The sequence below is a fragment of the Homalodisca vitripennis genome, unplaced genomic scaffold (genome assembly GCF_021130785.1).
Source record: "Homalodisca vitripennis isolate AUS2020 unplaced genomic scaffold, UT_GWSS_2.1 ScUCBcl_10024;HRSCAF=18720, whole genome shotgun sequence".
Classification (NCBI taxonomy): Eukaryota; Metazoa; Arthropoda; class Insecta; order Hemiptera; family Cicadellidae; genus Homalodisca; species Homalodisca vitripennis.
The window spans coordinates 19,043-41,770 of record NW_025786193.1 but is presented as its reverse complement, the minus strand read 5'-3'; the positions used below and the strand labels follow the sequence as shown (position 1 = coordinate 41,770).

Here is a 22,728-nt window from a genome sequence, read left to right as displayed (position 1 = left end):
ACGTTTTGTTTTAGCTGGCCGAGGTACTATAACAAGTGAAAGCTATTTTAGATTTTATCATTTGTAACAATGATAGTTATACATGATTACTGCACCAATTTGTAATGTATTATGTATTTTGTGTGCTGAAAGAAGAGAATAAATGTAATTTCTTTCTTTCTCTCTCTTTCTTTGTTTGCCCAATACACTTACAATGGTATACAACTTTGGTAAACAGAAAATAATCAATTCTTTTGAGCTTGGATTGCTCCTAACTAGTTTGCATTTATTACAGGTGCTGAAGAGGACATTGTAACAGATTCTCTCTGCTACCTAAGCACTATGGAATTGCAGGATGTGTCTACCACTTTGAATATAAGTGATATTGTTGATACAGCTGTCTCATCGTGTAGCACGACACAACATCAGCTCCCTGATATTAGAAATAACTATTTTGACGTTCAGAAAGACACTTCAATTGCAGATTGTGACTTAAGTTTTGATGACCCCAACGATCTTGATTATATTCCATCAATTAACAGCAGCTTGATTGTTCAATCTTCACTTTTACGTGACCAGCAGCAGATATTAGATGTGGAAATAAATCACCAGCTACTAGAAGTGGAAATAAACCAGCAGCCACCAGAAGTGGAAGTAATCCAGCAGCCACCAGAAGTGGAAGTAATCCAGCAGCCACCAGAAGTGGAAGTAAACCAACAAGGTCCGGAACCTCCTGAAGAACAGCCCGTTGTAAGAAACAGAGTGAGAAGTAAAATTCCTGATAAGACTAAATGGAAAAGAAATGCTGAAAAGGAAAAAAGAATGAAAGGGCAAGCATATTTAGGGTTTAGAAAAACAGCCGAAGGAAAAACCTACCATGACACAGAGAGAGAAGGAAGAAGGATGGGACCTCCGTGTACTTCAAGATTTTGTGAACGGTCCAAAGTTAGGTTTTGTAACAGCATAATACAACAAGAGAGACAGGAAATCTTTTTCAAACTATTGGAATAATATGAACTGGGATCAAAGAAAAGTTTTCATAGTAAACAATGTCTTAAAAACACCAGTTAAACGGAGGGTAGCTGAAGGTGATGAATCAAGAAGAAACGATACCCTGACTTACTATTTGACTGTAAATGGCAAAAAGATGAAAGTCTGCCAGAACATGTTTCTACAAACCTTAGGAATTAAGAAATGGACTGTGCGATACTGGTTAGACACGCCTGGACAATCTACAGGTACTGCCTCTTCATTTGAGACATCTCATGATAATATTGGAGAAAGAAGGGTAAATCCGATTCAGATTGAGTTTTTAAACAAGTTTTTTTGACAGTTTGCCCAAACTTCCCGCCCATTATTGTAGATCCACTTCTACATCTTTGTATCTAGAAACAAACGATTGTGTCCAAGACTCAGCTCTATGATCTATATAAGAACCAATGTCAGACCAGTAGCGCTGTTCCACTTAGTAGGTTTACATTTGATAAGATTTTCAAACAGAAGAACCTAGCTATACATGCACCGAAAAAGGATAAATGCGATCTTTGTTCTGCCTTTGAGATAAAAAATGGAACCGTTACTGAGGAGGAGTATAACAAACATATAATTGATAAAGAACAAGCTAGAGAGCAAAAACAAATTGACAAAGCTAAAGCCATTCAAGGATTGCATTATGCATTCACTCAGGATGTTGAAGCAGTAAAGTTAGCGCCTTGCTTGAATGCCAGTTCCATGTACTTCAAAACTAAGTTAGCAGTACACAATTTCACTATGTACAATTTGGGGAACAAAGATGTCAAGTGTTACTGGTTTGACGAAACAGCATCTTCACTTGAAGCGTCAACTTATGCATCCTGCATTATTGATAATTTAAAAACTATGCTTGCAGAAGACAAAAAACCTATTGTTTTATGGTCAGATGGCTGTGGAGCCCAAAAATAAAAATGCCATACTGTCAAATGCCTTGCTACATCTATCGATGGAATCCAACGTAGTAATCGAACAAAAGTGGCTAGTGAAGGGTCATACTCAGATGGAGTGTGACTCAGTTCACAGCAAAATTGAATCCCTGCTCCAACCTAGCTACAACAAACAGGGAAGAAAAGAAATTTATCTGCCGAGCACGTATCACAGCCTGACCTTAGAAGCCAGGAAAGCACCTATTCCTTACAGGTCTGTGTTTTTGACACACCAGTTTTTTAAAGATTTTTCAAAGCCCAGCACTATGTTTTTAACGATTCAATAAGACCCGGTAGAAATGTATTCAGACCCAAAGGTTAACAATGTAAAAGCATTACAGTACCAGCCGGATGGAAAGATCCCCTACAAACTCAATTTCAATGATGAATTCAAGGAACTGCCCCAAAGTCGGAAACAAATGTTGAAAAATGTTGAGCCAATAACTGAACTTCCCGCCACTTAACAAACAGAGACTCCCCATCACTGAATCAAAGTGGAAACAACCTTCAGGAACTGAAGCAATTTATTCCTAGAGATTGTCATGAATTTTATGACAGTCTGCCTTACAAAAACAAGTAAACCTTTTATTGATTGGGATTTTACCGATTCCTTACTATCATAATTTAGTTTTATTATACTATTGTTGTATTATTTAACCATAGCTAGTACTTTTCCCCCAAATTGTATAGATTCTACCATTTAAAATTTATACAACTTTTCATAATGTAATGATGATAATAACCATTTACAAGTACTTATATTTGAAATGTATCCTTACTTTATACAAATAAGAATACAACAAAAATAAAGATTTTTATCTTTGCATTTTTAATGAGTTGTTATTTCCCCATATTGATTTTCAGTATTAATTGAAATAAGTGGTTTTTATATTTAAATTACTTTACTAATAAAACAAAAATTTGATGAAAAACAAACTTTTTGTACGCTCTAACGCCAGTTAAAGAAAACCCGTCAATACCGCCTAAGTACCTAACGAAAATAATAATAAGCGGTAGTACCGCCTAAGTACATTACATAAAACATGAATGGTAAATACTAATTAAATGACCTAATACCGTTCACAGAACTTAGAAATGTGAAAACAGGTAAAAATTAAATCAGGATTTGACATTATCTGTGGTAAAGAGAAAGTTTTTTGTCCCTCCTGAAAAGTTGACCAAATGTCACTTAGGCGGTCCTGTTTCTTAAGCGACGATATATAGCTTTTTGTGCAAAAAATAATTTTTATTTAATTTGTTCAAGCATTTTTATTCTATTAAGTCACTTTCACTACTGCAAATGAAGCCAATAATCTATTTTTGTGTTTAGATATTTCTATGGTACAATAAACACTAGAAATTAAACCATAAAACTCCAGGACTGGTTACATGCAATAAGAACAATTCATGGTAGCTGTCTGCACTGTGCGATTATAGCGAACTCACAAATGTGCAAAAACTCATTACAGAGGACCAAAAAAGATCTAATGAATCCAGTGGAAAATGCCAGAACTACTTGTGTGACATGCAGTTGTCATAGAAACGTGTCTTGTGTAATATTATGACATACAACAGAATGAAACATGAACAATATAATGATGTGTAATATTACGCCAGTAGCACACTTTTATGGAACCACTATGAATGTAGTAATATTATATAAAAAACCGTAAAGGTGTTATAAAAACTTATTCATACAAAAACTGAACAATTCACAAATTTAAATAATATTAGAATGAAAATCAAAATAACAGAAAAAATATGTTTGTTTTAAGATTGTTCTTTTAATAATGCAATATTTAATAATTAGCTTACATTAGTATTACCAAACAAATTTAAAATGAATTGAATGGTTTTGTTTTGCAGAGTTAGAAGATGAAGTTTTTGAAGACATAGAAGAAATATATGAAAGGGAAATTGAAGACAATGGGGAAACTAAAGTAGTCACTGATAAACGTATTATTAGAGTAAGAAAGTCAGAGAATAGACCAAGAGAACAGACGATACAGTTTGAGGAAGAATACCTAGAAGAAGTGGATGAAAATGGAGAGATAACAACAGTTACGAAGAAGAGACCTGTGAAAGTCCTTAAAAGAGTTTTAAGCAAACTGGTTGTTGGAAGTTTTGTAGAACAAGAGGAGGAAATTGAAGAAGAAGAAATAGATGAATCTGGGATACCCAAAATTGTGAAGAAGATCGTTATTGTGCGGATTCCAAAAGGAGATGTCATAGAATCTAAAGAGAGCTTTGAAGAAGTGGAAGAAGAGTATGAAGAAGAAGAAGAAGATGAGAGTGGTGAAAAAATTAAGGTAATAAAGAGCAGAACAGTGAAAGTCCTGAAGAAGAAAGCTGAAACTGATCAAGTGCCAACAGAGGAAGGTGCTGAAGAAGGTCCTGAAAGAATCAGTAGTGAAGGAAAATCTGAAGAGGGTTCTGAAGAATCAGAAGAAGAGGAAGTTGAAAAATCTGATGAGGACCTTAAAGAAGGAGAAACAGAGGAAGAAAGGCAAGAGAGGAAAATGAAAAAAATGAAAGGTATGTCTTTAATTACTTTACTTACTTACCTGTAGTCCTGTACTCAGGCCGGTTTTTTCTGACAATTTTACTGAGGCCCCGAGCCAGCCCCACCCATCTTGCACTGGGGCGGGTGGCGGTATGACAGTGCGCGGCCATATATCTTTTCCATAGCCCGCCAAAGCTGAGAACAGCTCTGCTTGCTTGTACTTGTATTTCTGTCCAAATGGCCAATAGCAGTATTGAACGACTTGTGCCTTCATGGGAATGTCACGGATAGGTCACATAGATGAGGTGTTTATGTCAGGTAACAGGTTAAGTTCTGTTTTTTCTGACAATTTTACTGAGGCCCCGAGCCAGCCCCACCCATCTTGCACTGGGGCGGGTGGCGGTATGACAGTGCACGGCCAAATATCTTTTCCATAGCCCGCCAAAGCTGAGTACAGCTCTGCTTGCTTGTACTTGTATTTCTGTCCAAACGGCCAATAGCAGTATTGAACGACTTGTGCCTTCATGGGAATGTCACGGATAGGTCACATAGATGAGGTGTTTATGTCAGGTAACAGGTTAAGTTGTGTTTCAATAGAAACTTTTCACTAACAGGAAATATTCAAGTGCAACCTTCAATTTGTTAGTAAAAGTTTAAAATCTAATAACAAGAGACAGGTTTTGAGAAATTGGAAAATCTTAATATTTTAGTTTTTAATTTTAAAACAATTTATAAATTGTACTTTTTAGATAAATGGTTTTTTTTCTGGGGTGATAAAAATTAGACTATACAAACTAAAGACAATACTCCTTTAAATAGGGAAAAATAGTGATAGAAAGTTTTTCAAATGTATTTAAATAAAATAATACTAAAGTCAGACAAAATCGGATCATAGAAACACAAAAGAAAAATGTTTTTTAAACGGTGGACCTTGAAATGTTACTTTGATAAATTTTATGATCTTTTGTGGTTATTATGTAAAACCTTGGTTTTAGTAATAATTTAACTTTGCATTATTAAAAAAAATTGTTTTGTACTTACTTGTTTTCTGACGACTTTTATGTAAAATTGTATTTGGTACTGATTTGGTTACAAATTGCAAACAAAACTAGACATTGGACAAGAGATGGTTACAGTTTTCAAAAGTAGAAGAGATAACAGAAGCTAGTTGCAGCCACCAAGATGATGTTATTGCGGATATGGAGCAGTTTTTCATGCTAAGTGCCAGGAAACATTTATGGATAAAAAGACGTCAAAATTAAAAAGAGGAGATGTGAAGAGAATATATACTAAGGAAAAGCGAATGTCCAATCCATTACTACTCATTCTTTATTTGCTATATATTTGTGGACTTTTCTTCTAAACATAAACCCAAAACAGAAAATGTGAGAGTAAAAGCTGTAGAGTTTACTGAAATTATCTTAAAAACGCTGCGTGAACAAGTGATAAGTTGTCACATGCAGTAAGGGGGCTCATACAATATAACTATGGCAATCCTTTCGCTGCTTACTGCATCTACAACAAATTGTGCAGTAACATTTTTTGTCCTGTAAAAACTGCATAAATAAAAAACAATATTCCTTTTTACCTATGAATACTCTGAAAAGCATGATGAAGAGGAATTTCTTATCATTAAAAGAGTAATATTTTGAAGGAATTTAAAGCTTTGCCTTCTATATTATGTATATTGAGAGAAAGCTTCTTGATGAGCACAGGGAGAATAATTATGGGGAAGAGCCGTGGGTACAGTGATGCTGCATAAGATAACTAATGACATTATTTGAAGTTACCATGCAAAGTCAAAGGATTGTGACAACACCAAAATTTACCTAATACAATCAGCAGAAAGATAATTAGAACTGATGTCAAATTGTTCAAAATGTCTTGAGATGATGTATATCCATCACCAACTGACCTCACTGAGGAGAATACTTTGAATTTATTTACCAAATACTTACTATAATAAGCGCTATTATCGAAGCTTTGCTCAGTAAGGATCTTTCTGCCAGACTAGGGTCAGTTGATGAGGCCATTATGCAAGGGATCTGACTATTTTTCTAGCAATTTTTATTTTAATAGCAGTTTTTCTTATGTTTCTGTATGCTGCACAGGTTGTCATACAACATCCAGATTTTTTTTATAGAGAAACTATAACATTCCTTAGACTAATGAAGAAGCCTGAGCTGTGTACAGTTTTCAAATATATTTTGTTTGAAACATGCAGATATTGAAGAGGCTGACAGAAAATCATTGCTTCTGTTGTAGGGCTGTAAGTCAATCTGTTAACTGATGGAGTAAACATCATTTAATGTTAGCTGAAAAAATAGCGACAACAAACTAATTTTTTTGGAAAGTGAATCTGGTTTTATAGGTACCTCTGAAATTTATCTCCAATATTTCATGATATTTTATTAAATAGCTCCAAAGATTTCAATAACAATTGAACTACTTTAGGACAATGTGGAGAAATCGTAGGTCTAAAGGGAGACTAAAGTTGAAGTCTTTAACTTTTCAGTTAATACAGTTATGATTTAATAAATGATGGCATTTTACTGTTGTTGATTAGAATCCCAATAAAAACAAATTTAGACAAAATAGAGCTTTTGCTTGTAACATTTGTAAAGTTTTCATTGACTTTGACAGATAAATAACAAACATTTACTATCATCTATTAAAATGTGTATACATTTTTATACTTATTCCTCCCCTTGAAGAAAAAGAAAGAAAGGTGATCTATTTAACTTGATAAGTTGCTCTTCCAAGGCAAACTGTGTTACCCTACATGTGGATGTAAACATAATGGACTGCCCTGCTACTCACCTTGTTAGTGAAAAGGGGGTGTGGCAGTGTCAAAGAGTTGGTCGCAACAGTAATAAACTTACTTCAGGTTGTGAGTACTATGCAAACATTGAAGATGAATGACAAAGTTGTGATTTTTGTATGGATGATTATAAGATTCTTAGATCAGTAGAGTTGTGCACAGGGTGTTTATGAAGTCTCTGGTAAACTTTTGGGAATGTATTTAAGTCAAGGTGAATCAAAAATTAATATACATACATCCGCCTGACTGTGTCTGTTTATCAGATTTTATTTTTTACTTCAGAAACCAACAAAGATAAAAATTCAAATTTGATACAATATTGTTATTGCAAAATCAAAACAAGAGAAAAATTAATATTAGATTACTGATTTACATTTCAAGATAGCACAGTTGGTTGAATTTTTAAAGCTTAATAACGTCAAAAATTAAATATTATGTAAATCATTTTTAAAGAATAATAAAAAGTGATAACATGTCAGTAAATAAAGTAGATGTACCTGTTGTAATAACCCAGCAGGGATCACTCCTGGCTGGTTTATACCTTCCAGTTGAACCTACCACTGGGCACAGCAAAAACCAACGTGTCACTTAAATCTGGGCAACCTTATGGATGTCTAGGAGCGGCACATCACTAACCACAAATGTCAAGATTCTGGGGTGCAATGGTAATTTGTTAGGTCTAGTGTACTGCGGAGGATGACTGTTGGAGTTGGTGGGGTTCATTCTGTAAGAGTCAAAGGTTCTTACTAGCCTCAAAATAAGGGTGTGCTACCTCCTGCCTGCTTTGACTGGAGAGGCTGGTTCAGAGCTGGCCTCCCCTTCTTTCGAGGCGGCATGTCTTGAGATTAGTGCCCTAAATTCATGGATCTCGATAGGAGGCGGCCCCTACCTCCAACCTTACCCATCCAGAATATTCTGTTACTCCAGAAGCAGCTCAAAGGTCCTTATAGGACTAGGTGCAATTTCTAAGCTTCTCTCCTAAGAGAGAGAGAGAAAAAAAACTGTTGTAATACACAGTTAATGATGCTGCAGACATGCAACCATGAAAATGGTGCCATGCATTATAACAATTAAAAGCTTGCATTTATAAAGGGTGAGTGGCTCTTGGTGTGACAAAATTTTTTGGGTTATAATGCAATGTAAATGTGATACAATGGCAGTTATAAAAAAGTAACTCCAACAATTAGGTCTGAAATGAATTATTTTCAGTTTTTCTAAAAAACCCGTGTTTTTGTACGAAATCTGCAATGTATAGAGATATGTGAGCAAACTACATCATTTTTAGATTCTCCGTTAAATTTTGAATTTGAAAAAGTTATCGGTTTAAACAGTAAGAAAAGAAAATTAAGCTTCAGGTAGATTCAAATGGCAAAGTTGTTAAGTTTCAGAAAAACTGAAATATCATTGAACCCCATCTTTTTACCACACCCTGTACCATCGGGTATATGGTACTTGTATATGACCATCGGTCATATGACCAACTATTTAGGTGTTTTGCTATTTTAAAAAATCAGTACAGGTTAAAAGTTAACACTGAGTAGTCATAGGACGGTATAATAAACATAATTTTTGAGCATTAGTAAAGATATTTAATAATGGAACTTTAATCAATTATCAATAAGGTAAATGAAAATTAGAATACCTAATGAACACAAAACATTAAAAGTAAAATCATTGCAGTTCATTCTCAAAATGGTGACCTTTTCTCACATAAGCTCTTGCTCGTTTTCTCATTGCTCCTACAGTCATTTTAAAAGACAGTTTTTCCCGAAGCCTTTGAGCAGTCAGACCAATTCTGCCTCGTAATTCTTCTGAGTTTACTGGGGTGGAATAAACTTCCTGCTTAAAAAAACCCCACACAAAAAAGTCCATAGGTGTAAGTTCGGGAGATCAGGCAGGCCATGCGACAGTTCCCCCACGTCCAATCCACTCGGGATAGTTTTCAGTCAGCCATTGACGTACTGTAGCATTAAAATGTGGAGGGGCTCCATCCTGCTGGAATGTAAGCTAGTCTCTTTCAACATTGTTCAAACCATCTTGTACCGTATGACGATAACACATGAGGGTCGTGACTTCTGAGGTCGTAGTAATAAATACTAGAAATACAAAGTTTACTTATAAGTTCGTTTAATTACGAAAACTTAAAAGCACCACTTTTAGATGGTAAAGGAAAAGTTATGTAATGCCACGTTGCTGCCAATTAGAATCTAATAACTAAAAAGTATATCTTCTAGGTGGGCCTAAAATATCCAATGTTCTATTGAATTATGCGTACGACATTTTACTTTACAAAACAATAATATTTCACTTCCCTTCGCAATAGGTAGACTCACAACCCGGGTGTCGGCGTCTTGGCACGAGACATTGAAGCTGTAGTCTAAGAACGGTTATTTCTAGAAGAGGAGTAGAAGTTCGGAAGTGGTAGCCATCTATTCAAACAACACGTGAGATACATCAGCTACGTAAACTCGCCTAAAACTAATTCGCGACGGTATTAGCCATTTAATGATACAAATTACTATTTATAAACAACGTGCTCGACGCCACAACCTTTATCTATCTCAATCAAGCAAATAAAAGATCTTCAAGGGTAAGTTACTTTACTATTCACATCTTTACTTTACGTTACATTCATTTTATACGTTTGGCATCAAAGGGCTAATTTAATAATACGAAAAGATAAATTTTACTTACGGACAAAGCGCGCGAGGTCTGATCGGTTACGTAGTTGGGCTGCTACAAAGGGTTAGAAGAAAAAATTCATACGCGTGCCAATTAGGTAGTTACTCCGCCCAATAATTTAGTTCCGGAACATTGGATGTAAAATAATATTATATTATACTGGCTGATTAGGTTGCGAAATTTACATTGTATGAAATTTAATTAACTAATTTACGGTACAATCTAGAAGGTTAGGTAGGTCGTGTTGCAAAAAATGTAATTAGTTTGTTACATTTTACAGTTCCATGAAATATGTGAGGGTAATCAATTGGTCGCCTAAGACTCCACACCAAACATTAATACTAAAACGTGTTTGAAAGGATTGTTCCCTTGTCCGGTGTGGGTTTTGTTGATCCCAGTGGTGCATATTATGACAATTGAAAATTCCTGCTCTTGTAAACAATGACTCATCAGTCCAAAAGATTTTTCGAAAAAAAATGATGCTGCTCTGTGTCTCTGTTTAGCAACCAACGACAGATTTGTACTCTAGGAGCATAATCAGTTGCTTTCAGACCTTGAACAGGCGTAAAATGGTATGGATTTATTCTTATGCAAAATGTCCAAAACCTTCCATTGTGATACACCTACGTCTCTAGCAAGTTGTTTACTACTAATTTCTGGATCATTCCGAACTGAATTTAGAACTAATTCATCTAATCCTACATCATGAACAATGTGTCCTACTTCGTTAGGTCTTTTGTGAACTGTACCTCTCTCCACAAGACGTTGATGGAGTCTTGAGAACACAGAATGACTGGGAAGTCGGCGATCAGGGTAGCGAGCTTGATACTCTCTTTGGCCATCACACGCATTTCCATCACAAAACCCGTAAATAAAGTGCATATCAGCGTATTCTCGAGTAGTGAACTCCATGGCAGCCTACACTTGACTAAATTGAGCAGAAAAAATAGTTTATTGGAGGTAGAAGTAATTCATGTGGACACTGGTCTTACTAAACAAGATAAGGAATGAATGTACAATACTGGTGAAATTAATAAGATAAGGAATTAAAACATTGATAAAGGATGTGACCATTAATCCGTAACTAGCATCCACAAATTATTTTAAACTGCTTTACTTTTTTGTGATCTTCAATTCCTTGTTTTATGAGGCAGTTTTATAAAACATAAAAATTAAGTACAGTTGTTATTAATCTTATAACATCTTATAATAATTTAATCTTTTTGTAGCTTGCATGTTTTTTAATATTCAAACCGATAAAAGTAGGTAACCGAATACTTAACTATGGTCATATGGCATACCATTTTAAAGCCTATTAAATGGCAAAGTTATTAATATCACTTTGACACATTCTTGTGTACAGGGTGTGGTAAAAAGATGGGGTTCAATGATATTTCAGTTTTTCTGAAACTTAGCAACTTTGCCATTTGAATCGACCTGAAACTTAATTTTCTTTTCTTACCGTTTGAACTGATAACTTTTTGAAATTGAAAATTTAACGGAGAATCTAAAAATGATGTAGTTTGCTCACATATGTCTATACGTTGCAGATTTACGTACAAACACACAGGTTTTTTTAGAAAAACTGAAAATAATTCATTTCAGACCTAATTTTTGGAGTTAGACTTTTTTATAACCACCATTGTATCACATTTACATTGCATTATAACCCAAAAAATTTGTTCACTCACTCCAAGAGCCACTCACCCTGTATATCTTATGACCTATTTTTAGGTTCTAGGTATTAAAGTATTTGTAATCAATATTTTATTTAAAACTATAAGTCAAAATAAAACAATACATTTCATTGAAAGTGTTGATTAACTTATCTAAACTGAAGAGTATTATTAATACAGCCATTTTAAAATAGAATTTTAGAGGTGTTCCCTTGTGCCGATTTAGTTGAATTTAGGATATTATTCAGAAATTATTCCTGATGTACAAAATTTCCATTGAAATTGCTCATATGTTTATATATAACTTTCCTGGACTAAATGAATTAAATATGTTCTGGGTAGATTAAATTTACATGAAATTTCAAAAATAAATCAAAATATTGCGAAATTTAGTGAAAAAGTGTCTTTTGGTTGCTTTGTCTGGTTATGTGATTTTTGTCATCCATAAACATGAAGAGGTTTACGGTTAAATTCTCTGGCAACAAGTCAATGATGTCATTTATACAGAACATTTATATGTTTGAATTATATGGTAATGCTCATTCTACTAACTAATTTTCCTGCACAGATCTATCTATAAGTGAGGAAGAGCAATGCTAAATATGAGATAGTCCTCTTTTTTCCTGTGTCTTTTTTTAAAATTAACTAAGCATATTAGTTTTGAAATTTAACAAGCTTACAATGAATCTTTACCGTATTTTCTTTAATATTTACTTTCATATTCATTACCTTTAATTGTTGTAAGTTTTATAAATTTTTAGAAGTTTACAAAATGCTAAAGTTACAAACTCATACTTATACTGTGTAATTCAAACTGATTAATGAGATTAGTGAAAATATTTTTACCAGAAGGCGAGGGAGAGGAACATGTGGAAGGAGAGAAGAAGAAACGAAAAAGACGGAAAAAGAAACAGACTGAGGAGAAAGAGAAGGAGCCAGAGGAGGAGGTTGAAGTAAGTGAAGGCAAGAGATCGGTAGAAGAGGTGGAGGGAGAAAGGAGAGAATCAGAAGAAGAAAAGAGAAAGTCCGAAGACAAGGAGGAAGAGGAGACTGAGGAGGCTGTGGAAGGTTTGTTGCATGTTTCAGCCTTTTAGAGGCTGAAAATAAAAATATTCTCATAATAGTCAGAAAAATTGTTTTCTGAACTCTAGCAGATTTATATTATAAGAAAATATCAGTATGTATTAAATTAACAGTTAACCTCAAGTACTAAAAATTAGAGTTTTAATGTTCAGAGTTTTGTTTTTTCAGTTTCATAATTTATACTTGTCGTTAATATTTTAATAGTAGAATAGTTTATTTTATTTAAGTAATCATTACTCCTTCTGATTATAAAAATGTTATAAAACAATTTTCTTCAAACAAAAATTGTTACATTATAATATTTTTTAATACTTTTACAGAAAGTAACATGACGTACCCTTTCAGAAAGTATTCTTTGAGTTTTCTCTGAGAATTTGTTCAATTCCTCAAAATTGTCTACACTCTTGGTAAAAGCTGGCTTTTCTGATTTGTAAAGAGTTATAAGCATAAAAGGTCAAGAATACTAAACATAGTGTCATTGTTGGTTTTGTAATTTTTCTGCAGTAGACCATATTCATAACGTTATTGTATTTTGTTTTGAAAGTTTTTTTATATATTGTAAATATTTCATTTCCAGAATTTTAATTCTGAAAATAATTTTGTTGAAATTTTTATATCACAGTTGCAAACTAGAAACAACAATCACATTTCTATAGAGAACAGTATAAATATGAATTATTCACATAGGTACTGTAAACACATCCATTCTAAATGATTTAATTCAGCCTTTAAATTTAAAAACAGCTTTTAGTGTGATATTTAGAAAAACAATAGTATGTTATATTATCATAAGAAAGTTTCATTTGAATCTTTCTTAAACATTTTAATCTGGACTGTAGTAAACAATAATTCTGATATTTATACCATCAAGGCACTCAAAAACACATTTTTAATTGTATGTAAGGTAACGTAAAGGAATTCTTAACCTAGGTTCTCCTTATGTAATGTCGAAAGACCTACCTCACTTTTCATGGTCTCTTAAAGGCTCCTTGTTTTGGTTTTGAATTTGGTTGCAGACCATTAGCCACAAATTATATTAAAATTTGTATTATTAAATTATAACTGTACATTAGTGTTATTCACATCCTTCCAGATATGGATAAATTTTCATATCTAATTGTACATAAACAGACCTGGTAAAAACTAACAAGTGCCAAGAAAAGTTAAGTGTCCTTGAACAAATGGTTTTTAAAAATTATAAAATGCAACTAAACCGAAAAACTAGCAACTAATCCTACTTCACTTAAGTTTAAACAATATTTACCCCTATCCAAAGAAATTTAAGCTATATCTATGGGGTAGTTACTACTACTTTTCATTTACATCAAACCTACTTAAAAATAGTTAAACATTAGCAAAAACTACTTGATGTACATTCACTTCACCCAATGTTTCATATTTGATGGATGACAAAGAATTTGTGGAACTAATATGCACACACTCTCCCCTATACATGCAATAAGAGAAAGAATCACAATTGTTCAAAAAATTACATTTTGGTTTTTAGTGGATATATTAGTTTTGAGAACTTCAGATTTAAATTACAGAATTCATAAGAGTAGATGAATACTTATTACATATTCTTTTACAACTGCAGCAAAACTATATCATCATTAATTAAAAAAAATGTTATAAAATGGTGTACTTTATAACCAAATGTAGTTAATATTAGGATCTGGGAAGGTGATATCAAATATCAAACCAACCTAAACATCTGAAATCCCTCTTGTCAAACAAAAACTGGGCAACATCCCACTATGGCCCCTAATACAGACTGTCAGCCTACAACATTTTTTACCAATACCCTTCAAATAGCTCCTTGAATCATTATTTGCCTTTTCCCAAGAAAAAAAATAGAGTGCAGAGAAAGAAACAGGTAAAATCACACTAATACTCCCGAGTCTAAAGAGCTAAAAGACATTTTCTCAGAGCCTTGAGTAAAATTTAATAATGACAGGGAATAACTTAGACAAAGAAGACATGGCAAAGAAAGAAAAAGAATTCTACGATATCAAACTTCGAGACTAAAAAAACCAAAGCGAAATCAAAACTAATTGACTCAGCTAGTACCAAAAGTAAAGCCCTATGGCAACATTATAAACAAAGAGAAGTAAAAATTAAAAAGGATCACCCATATGAACTCCTGCATATCAATAAATGAAGAGAATACAAACAACCCCTCTATAGTTGCAGGACACTTAAATAAATTTTTCACTGAAATAGCTGATCTAACTCTAAAACAAAACAACAACCGCCAACCAACAAAGAAAGAAAGAGCCCCAACACCAAAATCAGATGAACAACAAAAAAACAAATGAAAGAACAAACACACATAGAAAAACCAAACCAAAATCCAACAACAGCAAAGGACGCCAAAACTACCAAGCAAAACGAACAACCAATCAACCACATCACAAACTCAATCCGAAATCAAAAGTTCAAAAACACACAAGGAAAAAAGAAGCAATCAAAAAACGAAAAAACTACATCACAAACAAAAAAGGTCAAAACAAACAAACAAACAAGAGAAAAAACCCAAAAAAACCAAACAAAAAAACCAAAATCACCACACCCAAAAAACAACCGAAAGCAAAACCGGCAACTCAGCAAACGCAAACACAAAGCGAAAACAACCAAGCAAAACAAGACACTAAAGACCAAAAACAAAACCCACGAACCCAATTACCAAAACAAACTACAAAATACCCAAAACCCAAAACCAAACAATAAACAAATAATCACAAACACCACCACACAATCCAATCCAAACACCAGAAAAACAACAACTACCACAAAACCAAGAAAAAGCCCACCACAAACTAGCCAAATGAAAAAAACAACCAAAAAAAATAATACAAAAAAAAAATACCACCAGAATAAACCAAAATCACACCACGCAAAGACAACACCACAGGCGAGAAAAACTTCGTCACTAGTCGCCCACACACCCACCGCCCCGCCCCCCCCCTCCCTCCTCTTCACGTCAGACCCCACCCCCCCCACCCCTCCACCCCCCCCCCCCCCAGCTTCCATCCTCCCCTCCCCCCCCCGCCTCCCCTCTCCCCCCCCTCCCATCCCTCCGAACCCCCCCCGCCCCCCCCCCCCCCTGGCCGCCCCCCCACTCCCCTCCCCCCCCCCCCCTCCCGAACGTCCACCACCTACCCCCTCCTCCACTCCCCCCCCCCCCCTCACCCCCCCACCCCCCACCCGCCACCCCCCATCCCCACCCCGACGACAATAACCAAGCAGACCCCACCTTCAAGAAAAAACCTAAAGACGCAACCCACTCCTTCAACAACTGACATACTCACACCGCGGACCCATCCATTATAAACTATACCCTTAAGGTAAAGGTCCTCCAGTGGAAGTAGCACTGAGTACTCTTCAAAAATAGTGAAGCACTGTGTAAAAGAACTCCACCACCCACAATCAGTATAATTATTATAAATCTATTCACCCCTTGGTGAATTCCCGTCAGCACTAAAACTATTCAAAGTATAACCCTAAACATAACAAAAGGACAAACTACAGATGTGAAAAACTACCACCGCCCCATTTCTTTGATCTCGACATCACAAAAATTATAGAAAAAGTAGTCCTAAATAGACTCATGCACATCTAAACCACCAAAAGCACAATAAATAACAGCCAACATCACGGGTTTTTCCTAAAAGAAGGTCAACTTCGTCTTTGTCTATAATCAGCCTTGTTGAATTTATTTACTAACTCAAATTGACAAAGAACAATATGTTACTGCCCGCTCATGACTACAGCAAGGCATTCGATTGTTAGGATATGACATAATCGCAAGAAAAGCTAACATCTTTGGTATAGTAGAGGAGCAAAAAACTGTTCATGAACTATTAACAGGCCGCTCTTCAGATTGTCGAGGTGCAAACCACAAGCTAGCGTGTAAAAACCACAGTCCAAGTCCAACCGCACTGCCTGTCAACAACCGTGGTGTACCTCAGGGATCGGTCCTTGCCCCGTCCTCTTTGTGCTCTTTGTTATCGATTTCACCCGAACATGTTTCAGACCAACACACCACCTGTTTATGTATGCAGATGACACAACACTCCTGGTCAAAATGACACCGCCAGGGGAATCCACGCAACAGCTACAAAACGCAATCTCAATAAAGCACACAATTATTGTAACAGAAACCGACCTAGCAATAAACCCCTCCACAACAATTCAAGTAAATTTCAGCAGAAAAAAAGACCCTACTCCCTAACATACTTGATATAACCAACAAAAAAAATTTTAATCTTTTCTGTACATTTTTGGGAGTTGTTCTGGATAACAAACTTACGTGGACAGAACAGTGGATAATCTATGCAAGAGAATCAGTACTGGAATCTATGCCTTAAGTCCGAATTCAAATGGGTTTTTAGTGATGTGGAAGCTGCCAAAGAAACAACGTACCACCTCTTTGTAGAATCGCCTTTAAGGTATGGAATTGCTGTGTGGGGTGGATTCCTCAGCCAATAACAATACCAGACTTCTTCATCTACAGAAAAAAAGCTATAGCCCAATTCTTCTGAGCTCGGACCTCAAGAAAGCTGCAGACAAAGCTTTTAAAACTCTAGGAATCTTAACAGACACATCATTATACATTTTACCAATATCTTATACTCGTTTGACAAGCCTAAATCTACAGACCAATGAAGACTACCACAAAATATAACACAAAAACTCCAAAAAACAATGTCCTGCAATACATCGCCCAACCCTGTCTGGAAAAAGTCCAAGCTACAAGGATGGCCGTAAACTGGTGGAACATTCTTCACACATAAAGCAACTCAAAGGAGCAGCTCTCAAGAAGCGACTCCATGACTTCCTGTGAGCAGCCAACCTTCACGCTGGAAGAATTTATAAACTGCAAGAGAAGATGACCTGAGGCGCAGCCATGTTCATTGACACTGACAACATAATATTTGTTTGTACTTGTATTTCATGACCCTATTTCTGTTCTTAATGAACACGTAATAAAGAAATTTTGTCTATTGTTCTATTGTCTATGTCAAAATTGTAGTGAAAAAAAAAACAATGAATATTACAGCTTTCATACGTTACATGGTGAGTGAATTTGTCCTGGCGACTACGAAAACACTCCCTGTCATGTCGAAACGTTGATGTCGCTTTATGTCAATTGTGATCATCTCCACTTACTATCATGGTGAGTGTATTTGTCCTGGTGACTGCAAAAACACCCCCTGTCATGTTTCAAACGTTGTTTCTGTGGCTGATTGTCAAATGTGAACAGCTTTGCTTACTATCATGGTGAGTGTATTGTCGTGGCAACTGCAAAAACACTCCCTGTCACATTCGAAACGCTGTTGCTGTGATTGAATGTTAAATGTGACGAGCTCTGCTTACTATCATGGTGAGTGTATTGTCGTGGCAACTGCAAAAACACTCCATGTCACATTCAAAATGCTGTTGCTATGGCTGAATGCCAAATGTGACGAGCTCCACTTACTTACTATTATGGTAAGCATGTTGAAACTCAGTCGTCACGTTCCCAACGCTGTAACAAGTACGCATAATGTGATACTGGCCTAAAACATATTAATGTTATACTTTATGTATAAGCCTTTCATTGATAATCAAATTATTGCAGTTTTTAAATGATATTTAAGTAGTAGTCATCAATTAACTAACAGATGGTCACTAAATTTTTTTGCCCCATTATTTGTATAATTGTATAAATGTCCTCTATAAAGTGTATGTATGTGTAAATTTTAATATTTTTACCATGGCAGAGGGGGGTTGTATATTATTATAAATAATAAAATAATGTATAAGTAATACATACTGTATATGCCAATGATTTTTGATAATTAATTTAATATTTTCTTGAAGTCCATTTAATATCCATAAAATGAAGATAAAGGTGGATTACTTTTTGCATCATCGGATGGTTTCCAAATGTTTAAGAACGGTAGGAATTAATTTTGTGATGGTTTTGACAACTGATGAGATCAAAATTAGGTATAAAAGGTATTATGAATCAAAATTTTAGAATCAGGAATTAGTATTAAAGATTAGGAATCAGATTTAAAAGTTGCTGTATATGCCTTCAATGTGCCACTTTCATTGAATGAAAACAACTCTTTCTTCTATATCGGAACTACATAAGCAATGAGGTTAGAACAGTGAATTCAGTCTTCAGCTGGCAAATTAAATTACATTCTTAATCTATAACTTTTATCATAAGCAGATAATGATTGAGTTTGAGGTACACTTATCGGTAACCAATTTATTAAAACCTGCTTGAATAAGCATGAAGACACTGAAAACAGTGATGCTAAGCATGAGTACAGTCAGCAATTATGAATCATGCAGAAGCAACATCTCACTAGGATGGTCAGAGTCTGGTTTGAGTGATAGGAGGAAACAGCAGTGGCTGAAGTTATGTGGATATATAAGCAAGACCAGTTGTGGTAAGGAAATAGTAATCCAAGCTGACGCCAACATAAACATACAAAATTCTTCCCCAAAATGTAGACATTATAGTTCATACATAATGTGTTTATCTTGTGGAAATATGTTGAAAAGATGTTTTTTTGTAATTAAAAAAATTATTACCAGAATATTTCCTTTTATACGTTTTTTCTCTAATGTCTAATCACGTTTGGTCCTGGTTAGTTTGTATTAACAAGGTTCTAACATACTATAATAAAAAATATATATTTTAAGCATAGTCATTTTACTTGAGAAATTCAATCTGCTCCTTCAGTGATGAATATTTGAAAGTTAAAAACTGCTTGTGTATGTCCAATTTAAAAAACGGGACTAAAAATTGTCCTAGAATTAATAATTAATAGAACAAATATTTAATTGTTTTATATGTTTTATAAGAGTTCTTCAATAAGACTCAATGCCTTAAAAATTTCTCTTTATCGATTAATGTAAAGACTGATTGAAGAGAAAAAAAGAAATAAACAATGATGAGGTAGTTTAATTCTTTTATGTAAGTCAAATACAAATCATTAATTAACTGAATATGTTTTACTAAATCTTTTTTGCTTGGTGTTGCATATAATATTTTGCCTCATGAATAGAGAAGGAAGAAGAGAAACCAACAGAGGAATTAGGAGAAGAAGGAGGAAAGGAAGAAGAAGGAAAAGAAGGACACGCTGCAAAGGTTTCTCTAAGGTATAATAACAAATTTTACAGTGCAAAATATGTTACAGTTTACTGCAAAGACATAATTTAGATGAAGCAATATAAGTTTTGGATATCCATTTATGCCTGCTTTGTCAGCCAAAAAGAATTTTTAAGTTGCTTGGCTAAAGCTGTTTCACTAAATGCTCTAAACGAACTAAAAGCTTTTTACTGTCGAATTTATAACAAATAAATATAAAACTAATAATTGAGCAATATTTGGGTTAAAATTGTGCTAAGTACAATATTTATTGACTATCAAACTGGTTTCAAGAATCCTAATTTAATAACATATATTTTAGAGCTAGTCTGTTAATAAATTTACTGATTAAAATTATATACAAAATGGACATTATAACTTACATTAATTCATTGAAGACTATGAATACAATTGAATTAATGAAACCTAAAGAAGTGACAGAAATACATTTTGACAGACTGTTTTTTGTGCAGAACCAGAATGCAAACTTTACAATATCATTTTATTTTTAAATTTCTCAAAATGTTTTATATTCAAAGCAGCAATAACAATGAAAATCAATTTATTTTAAAGCTAAAAGCTCATAAAGTTTATTGATATTACCTATAGTTAATATTATTTTAGAAAATATCTTTTTAATATTTGGCGGCTTGGTTCTCAATTTTATTGCCAAATGTAATCAACTGAGTCCAGGAATTAATATTTTTAGCATAGAAAATTCTCCTGTTTATTATAAAAAAGTGTATTAATTGTTGCAATATTTCAGTCTAGTAAAGCAAAATGTAAATAAATTGATACAATGTAGTATAAAAGGACCCAAAATATTTTAATGAAAGAGGTAGTGTATTATATCAAAATAATTACAACAGACTTATCTAGTATATTATCAGCTATTGTTGGATCAGATTGGCTCTTGCAACTATCATTAATCAAAAATAGTTCATTAGAGTGTCTTATTTTTTTACCAATTTCTGAATTGGTAAAACAATGTATTCTAGTAACAAATATTATTTGTTCATGAAATAAAATCAATTAAGCTTTTATTTTGAAACAAAACAATAGAAAAGAAAGATAGTTAATCACAGAAATTGAATTGCAAGAGCTTTGTGTGGTGATAATCAATCTACCCCTGGCACTTGTGGGAGTTGAGTAAATTAAACAAGGGTCAGTGTCATGGGTACCATACTTTAAAAGAAATACATAAAACTAATCTAACATAAACTTCTTTGATTCTTAAAATTCTCGTAATATTAAAAATAAAATAAGACCCTAATTCCTTATTTGAATGTTTACTAAATATTTGTTCACCAATCTTAAATTTTACATAACTAGCATGTTTAATTATTTATGTATTGTAACAAATAACAAAATCATTTGTTTTTTTATTGTATGATATAATATTACATATTACGTAAACATTATATATTAAAGCTTTAAGCAAATTATTAAGGATACAAAAGGGCCTACTTGAAATTTTGTTGTCCGTCCATCTGTATCAGTACTTAGTACAAAGGTTCCTCTTGGCCCAAGGAAGAACTGTATTGAATCTGATCTGATAACTCTTATCGTCAACAGTTCTTTGATACTCCGTTGTATTAGTTATTCAGTTATTCATTACAGATATTTTTTCTTTTAATTAAAGTTTTGTAAGTTATTCTTGTCTTTATAAAGGGCAATCCTGAATTAGCTTCAAGCATATCAGGGATCAGGTAGAGATTCCTCATCTGGAGATCATAAATAACTATTAGGAATCCAGAAAAATAGTGTGTGAGTTTAAAAACATTTTTGACCAATAGTAAATGTTGAAGTGTTTTCATCAGGTAACTTCAATGTGTGAACATCATGATATTTTGGCTCATTCATGAGAATGAGACACGTTTTTCAATTTAAGTTTATTACTTTTAAGCATCTTATTAATCCCAGTCCATTAAAACTAACATATTAAAGGGTGTGTTTTACGATATTTTGGAAGAAACATTGAAATCAATTTGATTGCAGTTCAGAAGAACTCAGGATGATCGAAGAGAGGGCGGAGATCGAAAAACAATATGAGACTTTAGTAAAACTTCGTATCGAGAAAATGGGTGTAAAAAAGAAAGCATTCTTCCTTAATAACAAACTGATGCACTATTTTAAGAAACAGAAGGTAGGTTAAACTATCAATAGGTAGGCTAAGTTGTTTTTCAATATAAGAAAGTTGAATTGGTCAGAGAAACTAAGATGAGAAAGAGAATTTGCAATTATGAATATACTAGCAATTCAGAAGACTTTTTCTATCTTATCTCTTCTTCAGATACACACTGTGCCATTAATAATTCAATATAAAGTGTTGTAGTAAATAATAACTATATCAGGTAAATGTTTAAACTAAGCAAAGTCAAAATATTTATCAAGCAAATAAAAAAATTAACAGAAACAACCTTTTAGTTTTAATCTATACTATTATATAAAAATCTAATGGTGTCTGTCGGTGTACTTGTGTGCGCACATGCACGCGCCTGTGTGTTTGTGTGTGCTCAATCACGTAAAAACTACTCGACCGATTGTAATGAAATTTCATATCAACATTCTTACAGTCCCTGGTTAATACATGGGTTTATTCGTACTTAAAAAATCCCTCCAGGCTGTGCCCCACTGCTCTTGAAAACTCCCTTAATACTTTATTATCTTATATGTATAACCTTACAACAGCAGATAGTAAATATGTGTTTTTAATAACCTGTAAAAGTCAAGAATAATAAGTATAATAGTTTGTACACATTTAAACCGGTGATAGTAAATGTTAATTTGAGTTTATAGTTTAGTAAATTAAAAGAAAGTTAAAAGTTGAATATTTGTATCAATGTGTTCTATTTACTTTTTCAAGTGGTCCTCAC

At 33.9% G+C, this 22,728-nt stretch overlaps 1 protein-coding gene across 1 annotated transcript in view; it reads left to right on the top strand.

The window, feature by feature from the left end:
* Positions 1-274: 274 nt before the first annotated feature.
* Positions 275-22,728, top strand: part of LOC124374781 (golgin subfamily A member 6-like protein 22) — a gene marked incomplete at its 5' end in the record, with an annotated part of 35,570 nt that continues 13,116 nt past the window's right edge. The window contains 5 exons of the mRNA XM_046832932.1: positions 275-748; positions 3,804-4,472; positions 12,469-12,687; positions 19,770-19,863; positions 21,851-21,998. Of these exons, the coding sequence (XP_046688888.1) occupies positions 275-748; positions 3,804-4,472; positions 12,469-12,687; positions 19,770-19,863; positions 21,851-21,998 (1,604 nt within the window). The remainder of the gene's footprint in view (positions 749-3,803; positions 4,473-12,468; positions 12,688-19,769; positions 19,864-21,850; positions 21,999-22,728) is intronic.